Raw genomic sequence first — 20,983 nt, 5'->3', positions numbered from 1 at the left:
GCCCCTGAGCAGCCCTCTTACATGCCTCTCAAGGGAGGGGCTCTGCCAGCTCCTGCCTTCAGTACTGATGGGGCCGTTTTCCTGCTGTCAGGCCCAGACAAACTTGCCTTTTATTCAAAACTGGATGTGAGATCAGCCAGGTAAAAACCCAGCTGCTTCTTTTATTAAGGTGTCTCACTGCTTAAGCTGTCTGTGTCTGGTTTGCGTCTTGTTAGACTGCAATTACGGCTCTTTTTGTATGGGAAAGAGGGTTTGGAGGGCGATACCTTTTTTCTCAGCGTTCTGTAGTATCTTGGGGAGGATCACAGTTGAAATAGAAGAAGCTTAAAACTCCATGAGGTGCGATGAGAGTTTTGTACCTCCTCTGCCTTGTCCAGAATGACACAGAAATCAAACCTTGGCGAGGCCAAACTCTGCCTGTAGTCAGTCGGACATGCAGCCCTAGCTATGCTCACTAGGAGTCTTCAGGAGCCTTTAAAGATCCGGCAATCTAAATGGATGGGAAGGCTATTAAGAAAACATTCATTAGCTCGGGTGGACCTAATCATCTGGTTAAAGAGTATGTACATTGCCAAACTTCCACAAAAACATTGCAATTATTCCTAATTGTTCTTCCAGCCTCAAAAAACAGCTTCAGACTTTTTTTACAACTCTATTGTCTTTTTAATATGCATGTAGTTTAGATAAGATTGAAATTAGGAATGATTTAGAAATATGTCTTAAGGAGTATTTGAAGGGAGGAGGAAAACTAGTGCAGTGACAGTATGAGGATTGCCTTTTGACCGCAATTTAGGAGAATTTTATTGGAGGGAGTTTATAGAATTTCATTTGGCTTATTCTGCTTTATTCTTTATTACTCTCTTTCTTTTGCCCGTGTTTGTATTGAGGCCTTCTTTTCCTTTTGTCTCCATGAATCCACAGACACGTTAGATCGAAACTCATTAATACATTAATTCATCATTATTTTGAAGTGCAGTTACATAAATATTACTAGTCCATTGGCCTTTTGTTTTAAGGACCCGACTGCAGGAGGGTTTGTTAGAGGAGATGATTGCTAAGGAATTGTTCTGAAGTGGGATAGCTTAAGGATGGGGCACTTTTAAGTCCATAAGAACAGAATGTGCCCTCTGTGTAGAATTTCAACCACCACTTCCCCATCCCTCCTGCCTCAGAGCAGCGGGGGGGGTTGGGGGGGGGCGTGTGGAGCTGGAGTTATCGCTGTCCTACATGTCTTTGTGTTGAACGTACCTGGTTGCAAATGCTTGGGGCGCCTGTCAGCTCCTTCTTGGCCTGGGATGGATCTCACAGGGTGGGGAGGAAATGGGGCAAAGCTCTACCCACATCCTGAGGCAATTCCATGCAGGTTTTTCTTACAAATGCAAAGGGATTAGTTTTACCTTCTCAGCACCAGGGATGATCAGGGATGCGTCTCACCGGGGGCTGGTGTTTGGTTTGCACAGGCAGCTCCTCATGGCAGGAGTGCTGGTGTATCCCTCAGACTGGGCAGAAGGCTGCTTAAGGTGGGGGGAAGCAGTGTTTTATTCCATGCCAGATGTGACCCTCTTCACCCCACTGCCCTTAAGACAGGTGACCCCTTCTCCCGAGGCCCTCGGGAATGCCAAGCGCGTCCGGAGGGGAAAAACCCAGAGGAAGTGATACAGGGGATGGGGGGGAGTCATCACCCACAACCCGATAAGAGGCAGCGAGGCAGTTCCTTTTCCAGAGGTCATGTTTGAAGCACGCCCATCGCTTTTACGAGCGTGGGAGCGGGAACACGCACGATGCTTCTGGTCGAACCTGTTGCCTCTCGGCATGAGTCAACGCAGGCAGGGTGAGGACTCGGGGGCTAACCACCCTCTGCAGCCCCCTCGCCATGCCGGCTCCCACCTCAGCACCCCGCAAGTCCTCAAGGTGTGCTGAAGGGGCGCAGCCCCTCGGTACAGCCCCCGTGTTCTCCCCTCCGTTGGGTTTTCCCTTTATCCCGGGGAAAGGGCGGGTCGGGAGGCGCCGCTGCCGGGAGAGGCGGTGATGTCAGGCGTGTGTCAGCAGTGGGAGGTGAAGCCGGAGCGGCACCGGCACGGCCGTGTCCGCCGGCCGGGAGGGATGGCTCGGCAGCCGCCTCCTGCACTGCTCTGCTCTGCTCATGTCGGCCTTGATGCTTCCCGAAGGGGCTGGTGATGTGGGGAGGTGAGTGCGGGGAGGATGAGCTGGTGGGGTCGTGTCGGGGGTCCCTGTGTGCTGGAGCACCCATGGGTGCTATTATTGCTCAGTGTCCTGACGGACAGTGAGCTGCTTGCTTTGTGATTTATTTAAAAAAAATAGTTGAAGTTTTTATTTTTTATTTAAAGTATTTATTGAAAAGTTTAATGCCAAATTGCAAAGAGTTCTGCTTCTGAAAGCAGTGTGACTGGGCAGGGTGCCTTCGATACAAAAGTAAACGTACTTAAGCAGCAGAGTCCATGATCTTCTAGAAGATGACTTATTAGTTGGAGTAAATGTCATTTCCCATTGCTGCATTTCTCATTTAGCAGGATCTAAAGATAAATGGTAGTACTAAAAAGGAAAGCTTTAACTAAACACAGGGAAAAGGTCACTGGAAGAGCCAGGCTTTCCCGCAAACACACACTGGGTTATGTTTAATTTACAACCTGTATTAATTATTTCATATGCAGCACACTTTCATAGGTAATGTTTTACACAACTTGAAGCTCTTCCGTAATCAGAGCAGGACATGTTTGATTTTGGTGGAGGGAATGTCGTGTGTCCTGGGATTTGTGGTGTGGTGGCTGCACCCCTGAAGGCTGTTGCTGTGATGGCCCGGGTGCCTTGATGCATCAGTGATGTTGCAAGCCGAGCTCTCCCACTTCACGCTGGCCCTGCCTGCCCAGCCTGGGTGGAAGTACCTCAGGTACCAACGTGTGGGCTGCAGCTCTGGAGAGCAGCCAGCTGTGAACTGCAGCGTGTGCTGCTGCACTTGTGCACCCTGTCATCTTCAGGTGACATCCCTGGGGACACCCGGACAGGTCTCAGTGTGCACCCATGTACCCTGTTACTGCTGGAAAGGGGATAGAAGATGCTGCTGCTGCTGCAGCAACCTGCGCCAAGGGGCCGGGAGCAGCTCCGCCAAAGCCATGCTGGGAATGTGCAGCCCCTGATGGATCATCCCCAGAGGGTGGCTAATGCTGGTGCACAGAGGGAGCAGATTCCTATGCAATCCTGATCCCACAGGTGCAGCTGCCAAGTCCTGGTTGACTTTGAGCTCTTCTCCCAGCTGGCACTTTGCAGGAAATCTGTGGTTTCCTGACAGAAGTACGTGTTGGGGGTGGCTGCCTCCTGTAGCTGCTCTGTCTCTGCACGTGTTGTACCCCTACTCCAAAGTGTCACGCTAAATTTCTCACCCAGTGTCTTCACAAGAGAAAGGTTTTGGTTATCCCTGAGTTGTTGCTGTTCCCTGGGGATGTTGTGACTGAGGGGAGAGATAGGTGTGTATGCAATTACTTTGCACAGAGATTTTTGCATTCGGTTGGAGAGAAAAGGACTTTCGGTGTCCTCCCAAGATCTCTGTGAGCTCGTAGCAGTGAAGTTAAGTGTGCTATTGATGGAAGCAGATGTCATGGGCAAAATACTCAGTCTGCAGTGCATTGTCTGTAAAAGTGTGAAATTACTGAAGGGACATCCTATATATTTATGTATATGTGCTTATTTTAATGGATGTTTGGCATGTTGTTGTTGCCGAGTCCATGCCATAGATGAAGATGTGTGGGAATTGTAATGGCTGAAATTGCATATTCTTGTGGGGAGAAGATTGGTGATTCTTGTAGTGACAGCATTCTGCATCTCTCTTCCAATTCTCCTAGCTTTTTCAATGGAAACAGCTGGAACATATCTATTTCCGTAACAAGAAATTTGGTGTGGAAGTACACGATCCCCACAGGTAAGGCTGGAGGAAGCAGAGGGAGCAGTGGGATGAGTCTTTACCCAAACTGGGGATTTGTCATCTCATGTTAGCGGATGGGCTGGGAGGTGCCTCTGAAATCCAACACAGACCTGAGTTTACTCTGGACTTTGGGACACTGAGCCTGATCCTGCACCTGGCAGGGCAGACTGGGGTCAGATCTGGGCTGTGGTGATGGACAGGTAGTGCTTAGTGCTTGCATGGAAGGTCACAGTCATAGTGTGCAACCTGGAGTGACTGTTGATGTGTTACAGCTCTGGGTGTTCACTCAGCTTGCCTGTGATGTCCACTGAGGGATTTGTAGGAGCAGAGGGAGGGCTATTTGTCATTGCTCACTTAACAGCAACACCCTTCCCTGAGAGGCTGCTGTAATGTGCCTGTGCAGCAGGAGACCTGGGGACACAACACACAGGACCCAGACACGACTTTCATGCTCACCTTCTCCTCTCCACTTCAGTAGCACTGCTCCCTCCTCTGAACATGAGCTTTCAGAGCCCCACAGGAGCACTGCTGGTTAGAGTGGGAGCTCACCCACAGGGTGCTTTCCTGTGTCTTCCCCACAAGGTCCTTCCCAAGAAGAAAGAGCCTTTGCAGCAGCACTGGGTGGTGGTTGAGAAGGAAATCTGAGTTTTCAAACCTCTAAAATAAAGGCTGAGCCTTTCCTGGTTATAACAGAGGCACTTGGGACTTTAAGACCTATCTTGAAATTGCATTTCCTTTCACCCTCTCAGAATTTCACTGTCAAGAAAGACCTTAAGTCAGAGCGAACTGGTGGTGCAGACCTGGTATGCGAACACGTCCCTGATCAAGTCCATCTGGGTGATGGCAATCAGTCAACACCAGTTTTACTTGGACAGAAAGCAAAGCAAAGTAAGTTGTAAGGTATTTTGCTGTGGCATAAGTTTCAACACCTTTTCTGTATATCCTCTGGTGTGTGTTTTTCCATGGATGAACTACTTTCCAGAGAAAAACTACACTTTTTTTGTCGGCTTTTTGAGCAGTCTATTAGAGACACTATTGTTGTTTGATCCATTTTAGCCTGCCTGCAATTAAGGGCTATGGAAGTGTAATCACAGAAGAGGGAATTCCCACATCTCAGTGTTTAATTTGCTTTTTCTTTTGTCTCCGTCTGGAGTTCATTTTGAACACAGTGCAAACAGCAAAGAGATTTTGAGCTGGGAGATGGTTCAGGCTGTGGGGTGAGAGGGGGACAGGAATGCCAGTGCAGCCCTGTGGCCCACCACCTCCCTGCATTGCTTTAGCCCTTCATTTTGTGGCAGATGAGGTGTGAAACGTCATCTTCATGTTCTGAGGGTCATTAGAGGTAACTTGATGAGGCTGAATTTTTTTGTTCCCCAAATCCTGCAGGCAAAAATTCCTTCAGCCAGAAGTTTGGATGACATTGCCATGGATCTGACAGACATGGGAACACCAAAAGTTTCAAAGCTAGCGACTTTGGACGCAAAGAACCAGCTTATTATGGCCAGCAATGGCAGTTTGATCTCATCAGGTAAATACTTCATGGGTAGTGAAGTACAGTGGAGACTGGGTATGTTAAAAGGGAAAATGAGGCTAGCTGACCATAAATACAGTGACATATGCGAAGGCATGTATTAGTTATCTATCTGGAAGAGTGGCATCAGTGTTATAATCTGCCATTTCTCCCCTGTAACTAAATAAAAGGAAATAAAGCTATGCTGGCTGGATAAGCACCTATATACTCTTGGTCCATGAATAATTTGATACCATTTACCAGTCAGTCAGTCCTTGAATGACTGATCAAAGTCTGAGGGGAAATTTGCCCTGAGCTTCCTCACAAATGAGCAGAGAAGACAAATGTTTCCAAATAAAGCCCAGCTCTGGAATGGACTTTAGATCTGTCCCCTGACTGTGGAGGGGAGGTAGAAACCTGGCTGCTGCATGTAGATGCCTCCATGTGAAGCCCAAGCATCTATCTTGATAGCAAAGTCAAAGCCAAAATACCAAGTATATTGCAGATACCACTAATGCAATGATTTGTATTTTGGGTGGTGGGTTTGGGGTGTATACTTGGGACTTCCCATGCAAGTTTATATATTGGGGGTTTGGAAAAGTGCAGATGTCCTAAAAGCCTGCTTGCTGGATCACACAGGAGCCTGGACATTGTGCTTTGAATAATGTGTTGTTTTGCTGGGCTGCTTTGGGGAGATCTCGGCTTACTTGATCAGAAAAAAAATGGCTTTTACCTGCCAATCCTGTGATACAGAGCATGTATTTTTCAGGCTCTCAGGATTCAGAGGTCAGTGAGGAACAAAAGAAGGAGAAAATCACAGAACTAAAGAAGAAAGAGAAACTCCTTCAGGAAGAACTGGTTCAGAAGGTTGAGGAGCTCAAGAAAATCTGCCTGCGAGAGGCGGTGAGAGCTGTACCTTACGCTGGGTCCAGGGTGGGTGAGAGCCCTTCTCTCCCTCAGATCTTCATGTGGAGCCTTTGCTATTCCTAGGAACTGACAGGCAAGATGCCCAAGGAGTATCCTCTGAGCGCTGGAGAGGAAACTCCCCAGGTCAGGAGACGTGTTGGCACAGCATTCAAGCTGGATGACAACCTGCTCCCGAGTGAAGAGGTGAGCACTGCAGTTTGTTTTCTCAGCAGAGGTGGGGTGGCCAGACCGGTGGCTAAAGCCACTTGTAAATAATCCAGCTCTTCCCTGATTGTTAAAGAGGAGGCAGCTGCTTGCATAGGCTAGGAAATGTAGATGGGTGCTACCCTTATTTCAGCTATACTGCCTTTGAATTGACCAGGAAATTGGCTGTTTTAAAAGGCCTTAAAATCCCCTGACCAGAACCCTTGATTTGGCTACACTGCTTGAATTCTAATAGCCATTTTGCTGGTAATTAGACAAGAGCAGGTGTGTAACACCATTTGGCAACCTATAGCTATGAGCTGCTCTTGAGCATTGATTTGTGTTGTGTTGAGATTGCGCTCGAACCCAGAATGTGGCAGGGGTGTGCACTTTCCCCTTGCAAAATCATCTCTTCTGAGCATAGTTGTGTGACAGGTGACAGGAGGAGGAGATTTATCTCTGGCTTAATGCAAGTTCCACCTAAATAAAAGCTCACTATATTGCTCAAGAAGCTCATACAAACTTTGCTGGCAGAGACTGACTCAAGAGATATGGTAATTCAGATATCTGCAGTTTCTAGACACATACCATTACCCCTTATTCCTTGTGAGATTTGTTAACAAGCTGTATCATCCAAGTAGCATGTAGCTGTTGTGCACTTTGCATCTGTCTTTCACCAAAAACTCACTGCCCTGGCTCACAGCAAACGGATTTTATGTAAACTGCTTAAATGCTATTGAAGCAAAATCTTCCTGACCAGATTTAATGACGTATTGCTCAGAACTTTTACAGTGCCTTTCATTTGAGCTTCTCAAAGTTGTTTACAAACAGCTAAGCCTCCAACTCCCTGTTACATAGGTGTGGTGATACCAATTCCCTTTTTTCCAGCAGAGAGGGATTTTGACCAGACATTTTTAGGCTTGGACTCAAAGCAGGAGGTTTTGCTGTTGAAACCTGAATTTAGGTGTTTATGTCACCCAGGCTTGAGAAACATTGGACTTTTCTCAAGAGATCTCATAATCTTACACTAAAGGTCTAAATATTTGGCATGCTGAGATTGTCTTGCGTATAAACTGGTATTGTTGTGCTTTGTGCTCAAGAGTTCACTTCATTACCACAGAAGCAGATCTTCTGTTCAGTAAACTTTGTTGATAGTTTCTGCCCAGAGTACAAGCAAGTAACTCATCTCATGAATTTGCAGGACCCTGCTTTACAGGACTTGGAGAGCAATTTCATCATACAGCAAAAGCTGGTGGAAGCTGCAAAGAAACTTGCCAGTGAGCCAGACCTCTGCAAGAATGTGAAGAAGAAAAGAAAGCAGGAGTACGCTGATGCTGTAAAAAAGCTGCAAGAGATAGAAAATTCCATAAATGAATACAGAATCAAGTGTGGCAAAAAACCAACCCAGAAATCAACTCTTACTCTACCAGGTAAACAAGAGAATTCCCCATGTTCTAATGAAAACAGGATTAGAAAAACAGTAGTTGGCTCATTTACAAGTTCTTTTTACATCTTCTCTGTATGGCTTTTATCTTCTGCAAAGCAGTTAAATAAGAAAAAAAGAGAAGCAATTACTGCATCTGATATGCTAAGTGCATTGCTTATAGGCTAAGGGCAGGATAAGCTGCAGTTCTAGGAACAAGTGCAGACACGTTCCAGTACTGGTATGGGCTGAAGGTGCTGTACATAGAAGGTTCTGGCAACAGCATCTCAACTGAAACTGATGTGGTGTCTGAACTCAGTGTGTTGAGTGCAGTTGTATGTCTAAGCTGCCACATGCAAGATCTCTGTCCTTTCTCTTATGCAGTGCTTCACTTCTAGCAAAAATAGACCAGGTGTGTTTTTTCTATAGGGTTGTGGAAATAAAGATCAAAAGACTTTGTTTCTCTATTAAAAATCACTGATTTCCAGGAAGAGATAAATTAAGTTCAAGAGTTTATGAATGCAAGTAGTGGCAAACAGATTTTTGACTAAATGTATTTGCCAGTGATGAGCACAGTGAAAGCGGATACCTTTGGCCCCTTCATTCTGAAAGTGTGATTTCCCTAAGGGAGGTGAGATTCTTGCTACTTCACAGGATAAAAGCATGGAAAACTTGCTAGCATCTCAAACTGAAGGAGTTTGGGAGTGGTAAAAGCTCATAGGTATTGCAGGCTCATCTAGTTTCTGTAGGGATTAACAGGTTTAAGACACGTTTTACTCTCTCTGTGGAGAATGTATATGGGTAATTGTTAATGTTTAATTGATTTCTCCTTCCCCCCCTCCTGCATTTGTCCCAGAGGAAGTGCTGTTTTGTGAGGTTAGTGGGTTTTTTTTTGAGAATTACTAAGTAGGAAAGAAAATGCCAGATTTTTCTGCTATTTATATTGAATACCCTCTTACTGGCCCTTGAGATGAGACCTCTTGCCAACTTGTATTTTCCCTGGAGGAGACTCTTCTCCTGTACGCTGCCAGGTTTATGTTGGAGAAACCTTTGCTGTGTCCCATTCCCACTGAGAGCTTGGTTTGGATTCTTACCCAGCAAAAACCACGGCAGCACTGGGCTGGCTATCTGTCATCACAAAGTGCTTATTCTGAAAGGTTAATGATTGCTATTTAATGTGGCCCAGCTAGTTCTTGATTGACAGAGATGAGGGAAAACATCTGGTTTTTACAGTCTCTTGCTCACCAATCTGGATACTAACTGTGGGAGATCCTGTATTACCTGGGACATGTGATGTGTAGTAAAAACCAGGAAGCTATTGAAGGCAGCATCCATTCAGTCACTTGTTTGTTGCAGGCAGTTTTTTGTCCTGTTGTGCAAACAAGAAACTTGGGAGTTGGTCTTTATACATTTAGCCCATCATTTTGCAACATTTGGAACATGACAGCCTTCTTTGCTGTACGAGAAGGGAGACACAGACAGAAAGGAATAGACTCCCTGTCTTGGAAGGTCTCCCTGCACCTAGGGACTGCAAGACAGCAAATACTTAGCTAGCATAAGTTAGCAGCATTCCGTTCCAGTTCCTCACTCTTGCACTGAAGTATGTATTTGTTTACCTGAAGCAGAACTCTGCTTTAATAATTGATTATAGGTGGAAAGTTTTCACCATTGCTGGCCGTACTCTCGGGCTCAGAGTTTCAGAAAGCTGAGCAGTGATGAGTCACTTGCATCTGTAAATCTGGGGAGTGACTCCTTGGAAATAACAACTTAGTAACATTGATTTATTGAATCAAACCATAGCCATTCTCATCCCAGCCCCCAAGCGATGGGAAGTGAAGGACATCCTGGACTGTCTCCTGCTTCCCATGTTCCACTCTCTTTTACCTCCTCTGTAATGCAGGGGTGTAAAATTGCCCTTTTGTGGGCAGATTTGGGATTTGAATTCAGACCTGCCCCATATGTCGGCACTGCAGACCCCACATGAATCCACCAGTGTAGATTCAGGCTGTTGGACTTTTTTAACCTCCTTGCAGTGGGCCCACTTCCATATTTCATCACCACATGGTCAAATTCATGTGAATAAACTCCCCTGAAGGATTTTTCCCAGTGTCAGATTGCAGGCAGAGCTGCAGCCCATCCTCGGTGGTCTGACAAGCCCCCTCAGGGCAGGGGCCAGCCCTGATGTTTTGCTGCTGTTGAAAAGCTGCTTTATTTACTAAATTCTTGTAACCAGACCTTTACTCTCAGCAAAGCGTGACGGCAAGAGAGTAACATACATTGCATGTGCTCTGATGGAGGAAGCAAGTGTCATACACAAACTGGCTGCTACTGTCTTACTTCTTGCTTTCTTTCCCTCATGCATGGAGGTCCATGTAGACTTTTTACCCCCCAGTGCTGCCTTGTCAGAACCAGCCTAGGAACAGGTTTTTTTCTTCTGGGTTTATTATCTCTAGTGCTGCTTTTTATCATCAACTTAATTTGTCTGCTGCTCTGTTCTAAACCTGAGCAAGGACAGGCTGTTTCTGAGCAAGTGGTAGTGTGTTGTATGAAGGTGAGAGGCCAGGCTGGTGCAGTAAAGCTTTATGAATAAATGAGTCTAAAAGAAACAGGAGAAATGTGTAATGTCCGTAAAACAGTTACTGCACTCTGTGTTGCTGCAATTTGCAATAACTTGATAGAAATCAGTGGATTATTCTGGTTTGGTATTTAATTCAATTGAAACAGACTTTGTATGCTGATGAAACATTCGGAAGTGAATGCCAGATTTCAGAAGGCATTTCATACCTACCTGGTGGGATTTCAGGTGTACCTAGAGGAGGTTAGGTGCTAGCAGCCAAGATATCTACATGTCTGTGTAGGCTCCTGACTGCTAATGAAGCACAGAAACACCCTGTGAGATCTGTTGGAAGTTGGGTGGAAAGCACCTTTGCAATCTTGGCCCGATTTCTGCTGCAGCTGAAAAAGAAAGCTCTCCTTTGATAATTACATAGGCAGCTTGCTGTGCTGCAGTGAACACAACTGAGTCGTGATATACTCCAAAGCAGGGACTGTCTTCAGGCTGTTAAGAGCTAAAGCATAGAGATTGCAGCATTATAAATAGCATCTGGCTCTGAAGCTGTAGTAAATGAACTGTATGGGGTACTTGGAAATTGATGTCCGGTCTCCTATGCTTAAAGTGCTTGTTTTCATTCATAGATGATATAATTCCATCTGAGAGCAGCTCCCTGTCCGATACCACCACCTGTGATGATGGTATGATGCTTATCCTTTTCTGCCTATGTTCAGAGACATTCCTTTGACTTCATGTCCTTTAGTATGCTGTTTTGGTGGCTTTCAATGACAAAATACTTCATAGCAAAGGAAGAGAGAGCTTAACCAGGAAAGTCTTTCCTCATAATGGGTTAGTTATTGAAAGTTTCTGCTCTGTGAGCTGATATGAGTCATCTCTAGAGAAGGCAGTTGCTTTTTAATGTGACCAACTTGCAAGCTGAGGCCACTGCATGCGTCAAACACTTCATCCCTAGGACCTGGCCAGAGGTGGATGAGCAGCGGGGAGGATTTGCTCAGCCCTTCTGTTCTCACAGCTACTATAAAACTTAACAAAAAGCAGAGCAGTCACTGAACAATCTGTTTACGTTCGTTACCTGGTGAGCTTGCATCTTGCATGGGTATAGTGTTTGCTCAGCTTACTCATTTCACACACACACCCAGAGACACACACATTCACGCCCTGTTCCACAAGGTGGAAAGGACTTGGCTTGCCTCTCCCTTAAACTGGATAATGATCATTTGGGGACAAGCATTATCTAAATTATTACTCACTTTTCAGTTAGGGCCTGATTCTGATCTCAGTTTGTCCCAGTTTTAGACTTGTACAACCCCTCTGGTGATTTAAAAATGGAGTTACAGCTGATTCCTGCTTGTACGAGTAGAAGTAGAGCCGGGGCTCTGGCTTGTTAACGTGTTCTCTGTGATGCTCGTCCTGCATTTATATGTATTAGTTGGAGTTTCCTGTTGGCTCTGATGGGACCTGGATTATGCCATAAGCAAAGTGAGAACAAGGATCAGACTAGCATCTTCCCAATTGCCTTCAGCCAAATGTGTCTGTCAGTTCTTTGCTTATTCAGTTGCTTTTGAAGTTAGTCCCTTTCAGGTTGTATTTCAAAACTAATTCTTCAAATGTCATTTTCACCTAAAGAGCTGGAAGGTGAGGGAGAGGAACTGGCCTTTGCAGAGGCTGAGTTTGCCTGCTCAGCTCTGGGAAGGATTTCAAGACTCCAAACAGGTGTTTTCCCAAGGAAGTTCCATATGTGATCTGGTACAGCTCCAAGCTGGGTGTAATCTCCATAGGAGTCGGTAGTGCTGAGATTTGTATGAGCCTCCACAGTGTCCTGTCCATGTGGAAGAGAGTGCAGTTGCAGGCAGGAGAGGAGAGCCTTTCTAAAGTCACTACTTCTCTTGCCTCTCTAGTTTAGTGTTTCTGCTCAGAGGCCACGGGTTTGCTTATAGGGCAAAATATCAAGGATTTTGCTAACAGAATACATATTCCTTTCCAACAGTCAATGAATCGCTTCCTGCGGCAGCACAGAGACCCAGCTCGGCACAGCTTTCTCCAAGGCTTCCTCCACCGAAGTCCCTTGGGGTGGAGAGAATTCATCTCAGAAAGTCATCCATAAACGAACAGCTCTTGGAAACCAGACACTCCAGGTAGGGCACGTCTCAGGGCTGCTGTGCTCTCTGCCTTGCTGGCATCAGCTCTGTCTTACCCCTGTCACACTCCTGGTACTGTGGGCACTCAGTGGAGCTTCCACACTCCTTTGTGAGTACAGGATTTGATGATGGAAGCTACATTTCCTGTTTAGTAACTAAAGTGTTTATAAGTAGTTGTCATGGTCTCTGAAACGGTAGGGTAGCATAATCTTTGTGAAGAGATTTGAGGTGAGAAATTCAATAGCAAGTTCTGTACTTAAGGAATTGCTTGTGCCCACCAGTACTGTCACCCTTTGTCTCCATTTCTGTGGTTCATTTTCAGTATTAAATGACTTGTAGTTTTCCTGATGACTGAGCTTAATGGCTTCATGTAACACCAAACCATACCCGTGCTGGTTGTTCTCAGTCTAAGGATTCCCACTGACCTTCCTATTTCTCAGACTGTCTCTTGCATGACAGGCTGTTGAAGGTATGCTTTAAAAACGTGTTGAAGTTTTGGGCAGTGTTATGTCCTTGCACTTTTCATGTCTGTCCCTCAAAATAAGCAGAGCATACTTCCATGTGAAGTTCACAAGTTGAATTACAGCCATATGTAACCATTTAGCTGTGACGTGCTTCATTTTAAAACTCAGTTCCTTTGCTTCTCTAGCTGCTCTGCCTGTTCTATTCCATACTTCTATCCTTTGGCAGCAGCTTGTCCTACCGGTCATACTGAGATCTCCCTTGAAGCACAAGAAGGGGTTGAGTTTTTCTTCCTGTTTAACAATTCTGGGTTTTTATGGAGCAGCATGTGCAGCTATGCCTTTCCCTCATTTTTCTGCCCTTCACTTTGTGTTTTCAAGTCTTAGGGTGCACGTAGTCTGTGTGCTGTGACTTGCATGCTGTTTAACCTAACTGGGATTGTTCTCTTCATTACAGGGACCTGCTTTCGACTCACAGCAGCCCTTACCGAACTCTGGACCGGCCACCCCAGCCTCATGGAGGGAGAAGCATGCCTACAACCCCCGTGCTCACACGCAATGCCTACAGTAGCAGCCACTTACAGTAAGGGGGCTTTGTTCTAAGTGTGATGTCCATCTTAGGCAGCAGAAGAACAAAAGCAAATGGTGTTAAGAAGGCAAAGGGTCCTTTGCCATACAGCTTTCCCTGCTGCAGGGTCAGGCTCTCAGAATGTCTTTTCTGGATATTGGAGGCACAAGTTTAATATCAGCCAGCATCTTCTGGCACAGTCCTGTACCAGCTTTATGATGTGTTTATGTGAGCACAAACCCTGCCTGGGCAAATAGCATATACAAATGGATGTCTGCAAAATTAGGAGCAAGATGGATGCTGGTTCACAAATACTGCCTATCTGATCATGAAAGACTATAGCAGAAGGGTCACTTCCTTATAAATAGGCAGCCACGGGGAGTTTTAATAAGTGATGCTTGTTCAAAAGGTTTCTGTAAAACACTTGTAAGATAGCCAGAATTTATTTTACATTTCCACTGTAACCTCATTTTCTAAGCCAGTGAGGCTTATAAAATTGTGCTGTCAGCTAGTGTTCTCCCCACAAAAACTTATTCATGAGCTGACAGATGTCTGCTGTGAATTACATTCCTACAAGCCTCTTAAAAAAGTGGCCAGATAAAGCAGAGAGATCCCGATTAGTGCCCTTACTGTGAGAAGAGAGCCCCAATGTGATCTCACCCATATTACTAGACAGCTGAGACTCCATGCTGTCTAATGGGGAAGGAGGGATGCTATAAATCTTAGAATGTTATCAAGAGCTCTCAGTTTGTTTAGCTGGCATAGTGCAGCTGTGAGAGACAGAGCCACAGGAAGCCCATCTTCCAGTGTTCTGCTTCTAGCTCAGTTACTTGTGTAAACTTTACCTACTTACAAACTGAGAGGGCCCTCCTGTAAATCACTGCAAAGTGTGAGTTTGTGAGCTTTGCTGTATCGCTGTCACAGATTAACCTTGCTCACCACGAGAGACTTTCATACGCGAGATCTCCTACCCTTGCAGTAAATCTACAATTCAGCCAAGCTGAATTTCTTGCAGTGCAGATTTTCTATGTAGAAAGATAAGACTGGGTTTGTATTGTGCTGTGACTGGGGAGGCAGCGTGCCTGACTTGCGTGCTCTCTGAAACTCTGTGTGTGTGTGTGGTTACCTTTAACCAACAGACATCTGTGTTGTTTCAGGCCAGATGTTTCCCCACGCCACTGCCGGCAGCGCAGCGGAAGTTTAGAATCCCAGACCTACCTGCTGTCCGAGACTCCTGCTGAAAAGGCAGCCTTCACCCTCTCAAAGTCCCAGCGAAGCAGCAGCACAGAGATCCTCGATGATGGCTCATCCTACACTAGCCAGTCAAGCACAGAGTATTACTGCGTGACACCTACTCCCAAACCGTATTACACTACTCAGACACTCGATAACAGGACCAGAGGTCGAAGACGGTCAAAGAAACAGAACATTTCTGCTGCGAATTCAGGAAGTATGCCAAATCTTGCCCATAAGGAGGTCCGCAATGGTGTCTACCACAAAAGCCAGGAGCAGCCTTCCTCAAGTTACTATATTTCTGGATACTCCCCATACACTGAATCTGACATTTATTACAATGGAGGATATGTTTATGAGAGTGACACGGAGGGACAATACAGTGTCAATCCTCCCTATTGCTCATCGGCACATTACGGATATGACCGTTACAGGGAATTCAGGTCCTACCATGAGGATGAAGTGGACAGAGTACCACACAACCCATATGCAACCCTGAGGCTTCCAAAGAAGCAAGTTGCTAAAACGGAGCATATAACCAAAAACATTCACAAGGCCTTAGTAGCAGAGCATCTCCGTGGTTGGTACCAACGTGCCTCCAGTCAAAAGGAGCAGGGTCATAGCCTGCAGGCAGGCTTTGAGTCTGACAGAGGATCCCAGAGGAGTTTGGGCTTTGCTGGTCTGCAGGTTCCATGCTCTCCTAGCAGTCGGGTGTCATCTTTCTCTTCAGGTAATGTCTGGTTTCTTCTGTGCTGAGTGTTTTTCTAAGTCCCTGTTGTGCATCAGATTCTGTCCCCCTCTGCTGCCATGATGAAGTCAGAAGAATAGAAACAAGGCTAGAGCTCTGTCCTGAAAGGTAGATGAGGAACTGAATAGGTTCTTCTTCTATGCTTGAGAAGAAAGACTTTGCTGGTTGGTAAAACTGCCTTTGACTCTTTATAAAGGCAGTAGTCCAAAGATGCACAAAGAGCCATATGTGTTTCAAACAAGCTTGTTTACCAACTAAAAACAATATGCAAAACTTCATGCCATGTAAATGCAGTTGCCATGATGGCTTCTGAAATACAGTACCATGGGCATCACTGAGTTGGTCAGAAAGTCTTTTAAAAGAGATTCCCTAGCTCCAAAACAGCACTTGGCGGCATAGTGCTTGTCTCCCTGTATGGCTTGTAAATCAGAATCACTGGATGGTTTGGGTAGGAAGGGACCTTAAAAATCATTCAGTTTCATCCCCCTGCCACAAAAGCTTATTTTCTTGTTTGCATTGTCAGCTTGTGTGTCCTGCAGAGACCCATAGAGATCGCTCATGAGAATTGTTGCTGAAGAAAGATCTGATTTGCTCCAATTGTTTGGGCTTTTTTAATTCCAGGATCTTCTGCAAGTGCTGCTGGGAACTGGCGAAACCCACTTGCATTGGGACTTTCGGACTACGATACGCTGTCTCATTCCTCTTATGCCAGCTGTTATGGAAATGTCTATGGCAACTTTCCTTTGCAGAGCAGGTGAGTGGAGTCTATCAGTATTTTCTGCCTTTCCTGCTGCGTTTCACAGGCTGTTAAGACTTCTGAGAAAATCAGCTTGATTTCAAAGGGCGAGGATAAGAGTAAATACAAAATAGACTTTGTGAGAGCAACTCTGCTCTATGTGGAGTAAATCACTCCGCACAGAGAAGACTTGCAGCTGTACCACCAGGGAGGCAGCCCTAGTGAAGGATAAACTCATTTGTTGCACAGTCTTTCCTTCGGCTGATGCTGGATCATTGAAGATCCTGCATTCTCGGGTAGCTGTGATGTTCAGAGCAGTGTTAGATGCAGAGCACCCATTGACCCCAGTCCCTCTTGTCCTATGTGACAGGAGGTCTCTCCTGCACACCTCATCACCAGTGCGGCAGGACACAGTGCTATCGTAGTGCCTGTGCTGATAAACCTTTGTTAAAACAAGGAAAGGAAAGACCTCTTTCAACCTCATGTCTGAGTGCTGGTGTTCAAAGGCACTGCCGCATCTCCCTTGGCAGAGCTTAACCCAGAAACCGGGCAGGATGCACTGCTGCTTGCAGAGCCACCCTGTTCATGTGGGCTCTCCTGAGGACATCAGGAAGCCCAGGGTCTGCTCTGTCCTCACAGATTCCTGCAGTTCTCTTGCTGCTTCTACTTAGTGGTTTTTGGTGTCTTCACCCCCACTGTCATACACTGATTATTACCAGTGAGGACAGAGACCTCCTGCCCACGGGAATGGCTCTGCCCCCATAAATGCCATCACATTAAGTAAACTTGGGCTAATGTACCCAGCCATAGTAAGTACCCCCCCCGTTTGCCTCCTGCTTTGGGGTCTGCAGTTTGTGCTTGCTGCCAGGCTTTGTGTGAAAGTACTGAAATTCTGATTTTGGTTGTTTTAAAATAAATGAAAGTATAAGTAAAAGATGGAAAAGCTTCTGCTGGATCTAAGCTAAATGCCAGGGGCTTTTTTATTGCAGTGATTTAAAAGATCTACACCAACAGGGTTTAAAAATACAGTTTCTACTAATTTCTTAATTTCCTAAAATTGGGCTTTGAAAACTGCTTATTTTGGCAGCTTTATCTAAATGGGGTTTATTAGGTATTAGTTTTCCATATTCTGAATCACTTATCTGATCATTCATCTGTTTTATTCTCTGTTATAATGTGATTATGGCAAATGAGCAATTAATGCACCCTACAATCTTGACAATTCTGAGCAGCTGAGAGCCTGTTGCACACAATTTTACTAATTACAGCACAAAAACCGGGTTTGTGTTTGGATCCAGATTACACTGGGGGTGGGTTTGCAGGAACCAGCACTACTTTAACCCCAAGGGAGTTGTGCAGCACTTAGGGGTGTAGGGAAGACCCTCAGCTCTCATTGATCTTTGGTACTGTGTCTCTTCCAGAGCATATGCAGGGATGAGCCAGCTGGGTGATGGTGAGGGGAGCCAGTTGGAAGAAGACTTGCACAGCAACGAGCAGAGGTTATTCTGGCATGAGGATTCAAAGCCCGGGACGCTTGTGTAGCCCGCCTGCAGCCCCGCATTCGTACCCTTGTGTGCCTTGCACAACATACTGTGACACTGAGAAATATCTTGGATGGGACTTCCAAAAGGGGGCAGGCTGTTTACTTTGAAAAAATAAATTTAGCACTAAAAGGGACTTACAGAAAATGACAGTGTCTTATCATGATTGACGTTTCTTTCTGAATCCAGGTAGCCTACATGAGCAAAGGCAAGCCACAGTTTGATCTTTGACTAGATGCAGCACTTGGTTGAAGTATTTCTACTTAGCAAGCACTTTTTGGAAAGACTGTTGAAGGCAAACCTCAGAAATAAAAAAATAAAACCACAAACAAATGTGAAAAGGAGACTAGGAATTCTATGAGCACAGTTGTGATGTCTGAAAGAAGAGGAAGAAGTGTATTCTGCCATGGCTTATGATGACCTGGAAGGACTTTCATAAGCTTATGAAGGATAGATGCTGTGTGTGTGAGTGACGCAAAGGGTGACTTAATCAGTATTGGAACATTACTTGAAGGAAGGCTGGGTTCTTTTTTGTTTATAATTGTTATGGAGGTTTGAATGAGTGTATCCGTTTTTGGGGTGTTGTTAAGAGTGTTTGTTAGCACCACAAGCAAGTTCTGGGAAGAAGAGGATTTACTGACACAATATGTCATGTAAAACTGTAGGCGGTTGTGGATTTTGGCAACGGAAGCAGTAAACTTTGAACTCTCTTTTCCATTATAAGGTTGTAAGTAATAACCTCCCATCTATTGACATGGTACAACTTCACTGTGTAAGGCATAGGCAAATTCTCACAGTGGCTGCACAGTGATCCCCTGTTCATCAGGTGACAACAGTGTTTTGCTGTCACAAGTGAATGGGGGATCCGCAGCATTCACATGAACAGTTTGATTGTATGGCCAGTATTTTAAGGTGGATGCAAACACAAACCAGCCAAGTGGGTGCCTTAAAATGAGGGGCATTAGGATTGTACCGTGAGTCATCTGAACTGCCAGGTGCGTTGCAGAGTCACTAAGTGACAGAACAGCATTCCCACAAAGCCATTTGTGTAGGAAGAAAAAGTGTGGCTGCAGTCTTGATCTAAGAGGGATAAACCTACCTCATCTGTAGGAACAAATTGGCATGGGTTATCTTCCTTGATTTCCAGCGGCTCGTTTGCATAGGATGACTTCTCTCTCATTTCTCAGCTGTACTGTGCTTCAGGATTCCATAAATGGTGCTCTTTTCTTTTATACAAAGGGTTAGTTACTCCTTGTGCATATTGTGAATAGAGACGTTTCTGATAAAACTTTTTTGACGTTTTTTACCAATATTCCAGAGCATGTAATATATACAGAAAGGATACACTTGTTAAGCTGGTACTTAGTCGTTTGTATTATTAGAGTTGACATTTGGAATTCAAGAAACAAAAAAAAAAAAAAACAAACAAAAAAATAACTTATTTCCTTGGTTTTGCATATTTGTATAGCCTTCTAGAAACGCGAGAGCTCTTTTTGCTTATTCTTTTACTACTTCTGAACTTTTTAGACCTATTATTTTGTATAGGTCAATAAACTGAAAAGTGTGCTACCAAAACCACTTCAGCATTCCTCCTGTTTCTACTCGAGCACTTGGGAAAGTGCAGTGTGTGTTATTTCAGGGCTTTAAGAGAGGGTAAATCACTGTGGTCTGATTTATTTTGGCCTGTGGACTTTAGGCTGGGTTCAGAGGGTCAGTGGCTTTGGCTGCTGGAAGCTTGGCCCAGGGAAGGTCAGACCCTCCCAAAACATGTCTGTAAGTGAATCTCTGATGGTAAAGGGGAGGGAGGAGTGGGGCTTGGTGCCTTTGCAGGGTCCTCTCTGCACACCTGTCCTGAGGGAGCTGGGATCATTCAGCATCACTGTGGGAAGGTCAGTATACCTAGATCCTGCTGCCCAGCCTTAGCCAGGCAGTGATACACAGACAAAGGTGGCCTCTGGACATAGTTCTTTCTAGATGTACAACTGCCTTTGCACCCTTGTCACCAGCAGCTGGGGTTATTCAGTCTCCTCAGTTATTCATCTTCTCAGTTATTCATTGCTCCCTACTTTTTGTGCCATCAGTGAGCTTCACCCCCACTGAATTTTATGCTTATGCCCAAGTTGAGGGTGAAAATAGCTGTTAACAAGAACTTGCCCATTGAAAATACCCCCATGTTGTCATACTCCTCCATTTCTCCATGTTTATCTGTTCTCAGATTCTTTGTTCATTGAATCATGCTTGCTGCTGTTACAAAACATCAGTGTTGTGAGCAGGAGTTTGAGTGGTACAAAGTCCAGTACCTTATCCAGAACTCACGGTATTGGTTCAGGCTGGTGGTTATTTATCATCACTCTCAAAGCTTTTCATTTAAAAAAGGAAATGAGGTGTGTAATAAGGTCTGTGCCCTGTTAAGAGCATTGTTTGAATTCCTTAGTGCTGTAGCCATTGAGTTTTGTATTGGCTTTTCTGTTAGTGTTCAGGATTTAGCTCAGCCCTAACACATCCGTGTTGGCACAGCACTGGCACTTGGCCTGGCCTCCTGGCTTGCTCAGACAGGGCCAGGACAATTTTGGATGATGATGTTGAGAAGATGGGAATTAGAGGTGGGTTTGGGTTGAGGGTGGTTTGCTATATTTGGGAATAGTAGCATAAAACCAGTTTAGAGCCTGGTTGAAGCTTCCGGTGGCAGAGCTGCAGAGGAGCTGGAAATGAAGGGTGGTACAGGGACAGGTACAGCACTTGTAAATCCACTTGTCTTCCTGTGCATGCCTGGCCCTGCAAGAACTCTGCTCTTGGAGACTGTGATGAAGCATGGAGTGAAGAAGGAGGCTCAGAACAGGAGAGAATAAAAAGATTCAGCTTCTGGATTGGGTAGTAAAGGGCTGGGGTCAGCCTTTGGGTGTCACAGGGAAGGAGAGGGAAGTCACAGCCTCCCGATGGGACCTCCAGCCCATCACCACCAATGGAGCTGGTGATGCTGCACAGCTTCTGCAGCACCTGATCATT

The 20,983-nt window shown here is 45.4% G+C and overlaps 1 protein-coding gene across 4 annotated transcripts in view; it reads left to right on the top strand.

Moving 5' to 3' along the window:
* The window catches only part of FRMD4B (FERM domain containing 4B), a 139,482-nt gene extending 121,415 nt beyond the window's left edge, over positions 1-18,067 (top strand). For all 4 annotated transcript variants that reach the window (XM_062630304.1, XM_062630305.1, XM_062630303.1 and 1 more), the window contains 12 exons: positions 3,858-3,934; positions 4,687-4,825; positions 5,324-5,465; positions 6,217-6,350; positions 6,438-6,557; positions 7,759-7,987; positions 11,176-11,232; positions 12,540-12,687; positions 13,609-13,734; positions 14,877-15,682; positions 16,322-16,454; positions 17,858-18,067. In XM_062630304.1, coding sequence (XP_062486288.1) covers positions 3,858-3,934; positions 4,687-4,825; positions 5,324-5,465; positions 6,217-6,350; positions 6,438-6,557; positions 7,759-7,987; positions 11,176-11,232; positions 12,540-12,687; positions 13,609-13,734; positions 14,877-15,682; positions 16,322-16,454; positions 17,858-17,978 — 2,232 coding nt within the window. In that variant the 3' untranslated portion in view covers positions 17,979-18,067. The remainder of the gene's footprint in view (positions 1-3,857; positions 3,935-4,686; positions 4,826-5,323; positions 5,466-6,216; positions 6,351-6,437; positions 6,558-7,758; positions 7,988-11,175; positions 11,233-12,539; positions 12,688-13,608; positions 13,735-14,876; positions 15,683-16,321; positions 16,455-17,857) is intronic.
* Positions 18,068-20,983: the final 2,916 nt, after the last annotated feature.

The sequence above is a fragment of the Pezoporus occidentalis genome, unplaced genomic scaffold (genome assembly GCF_034315485.1).
Source record: "Pezoporus occidentalis ecotype Australia unplaced genomic scaffold, CSIRO_AGI_Poc_V1 ctg35, whole genome shotgun sequence".
NCBI lineage: Eukaryota > Metazoa > Chordata > Aves > Psittaciformes > Psittacidae > Pezoporus > Pezoporus occidentalis.
This window is presented reverse-complemented; position numbering and strand designations above follow the sequence as displayed.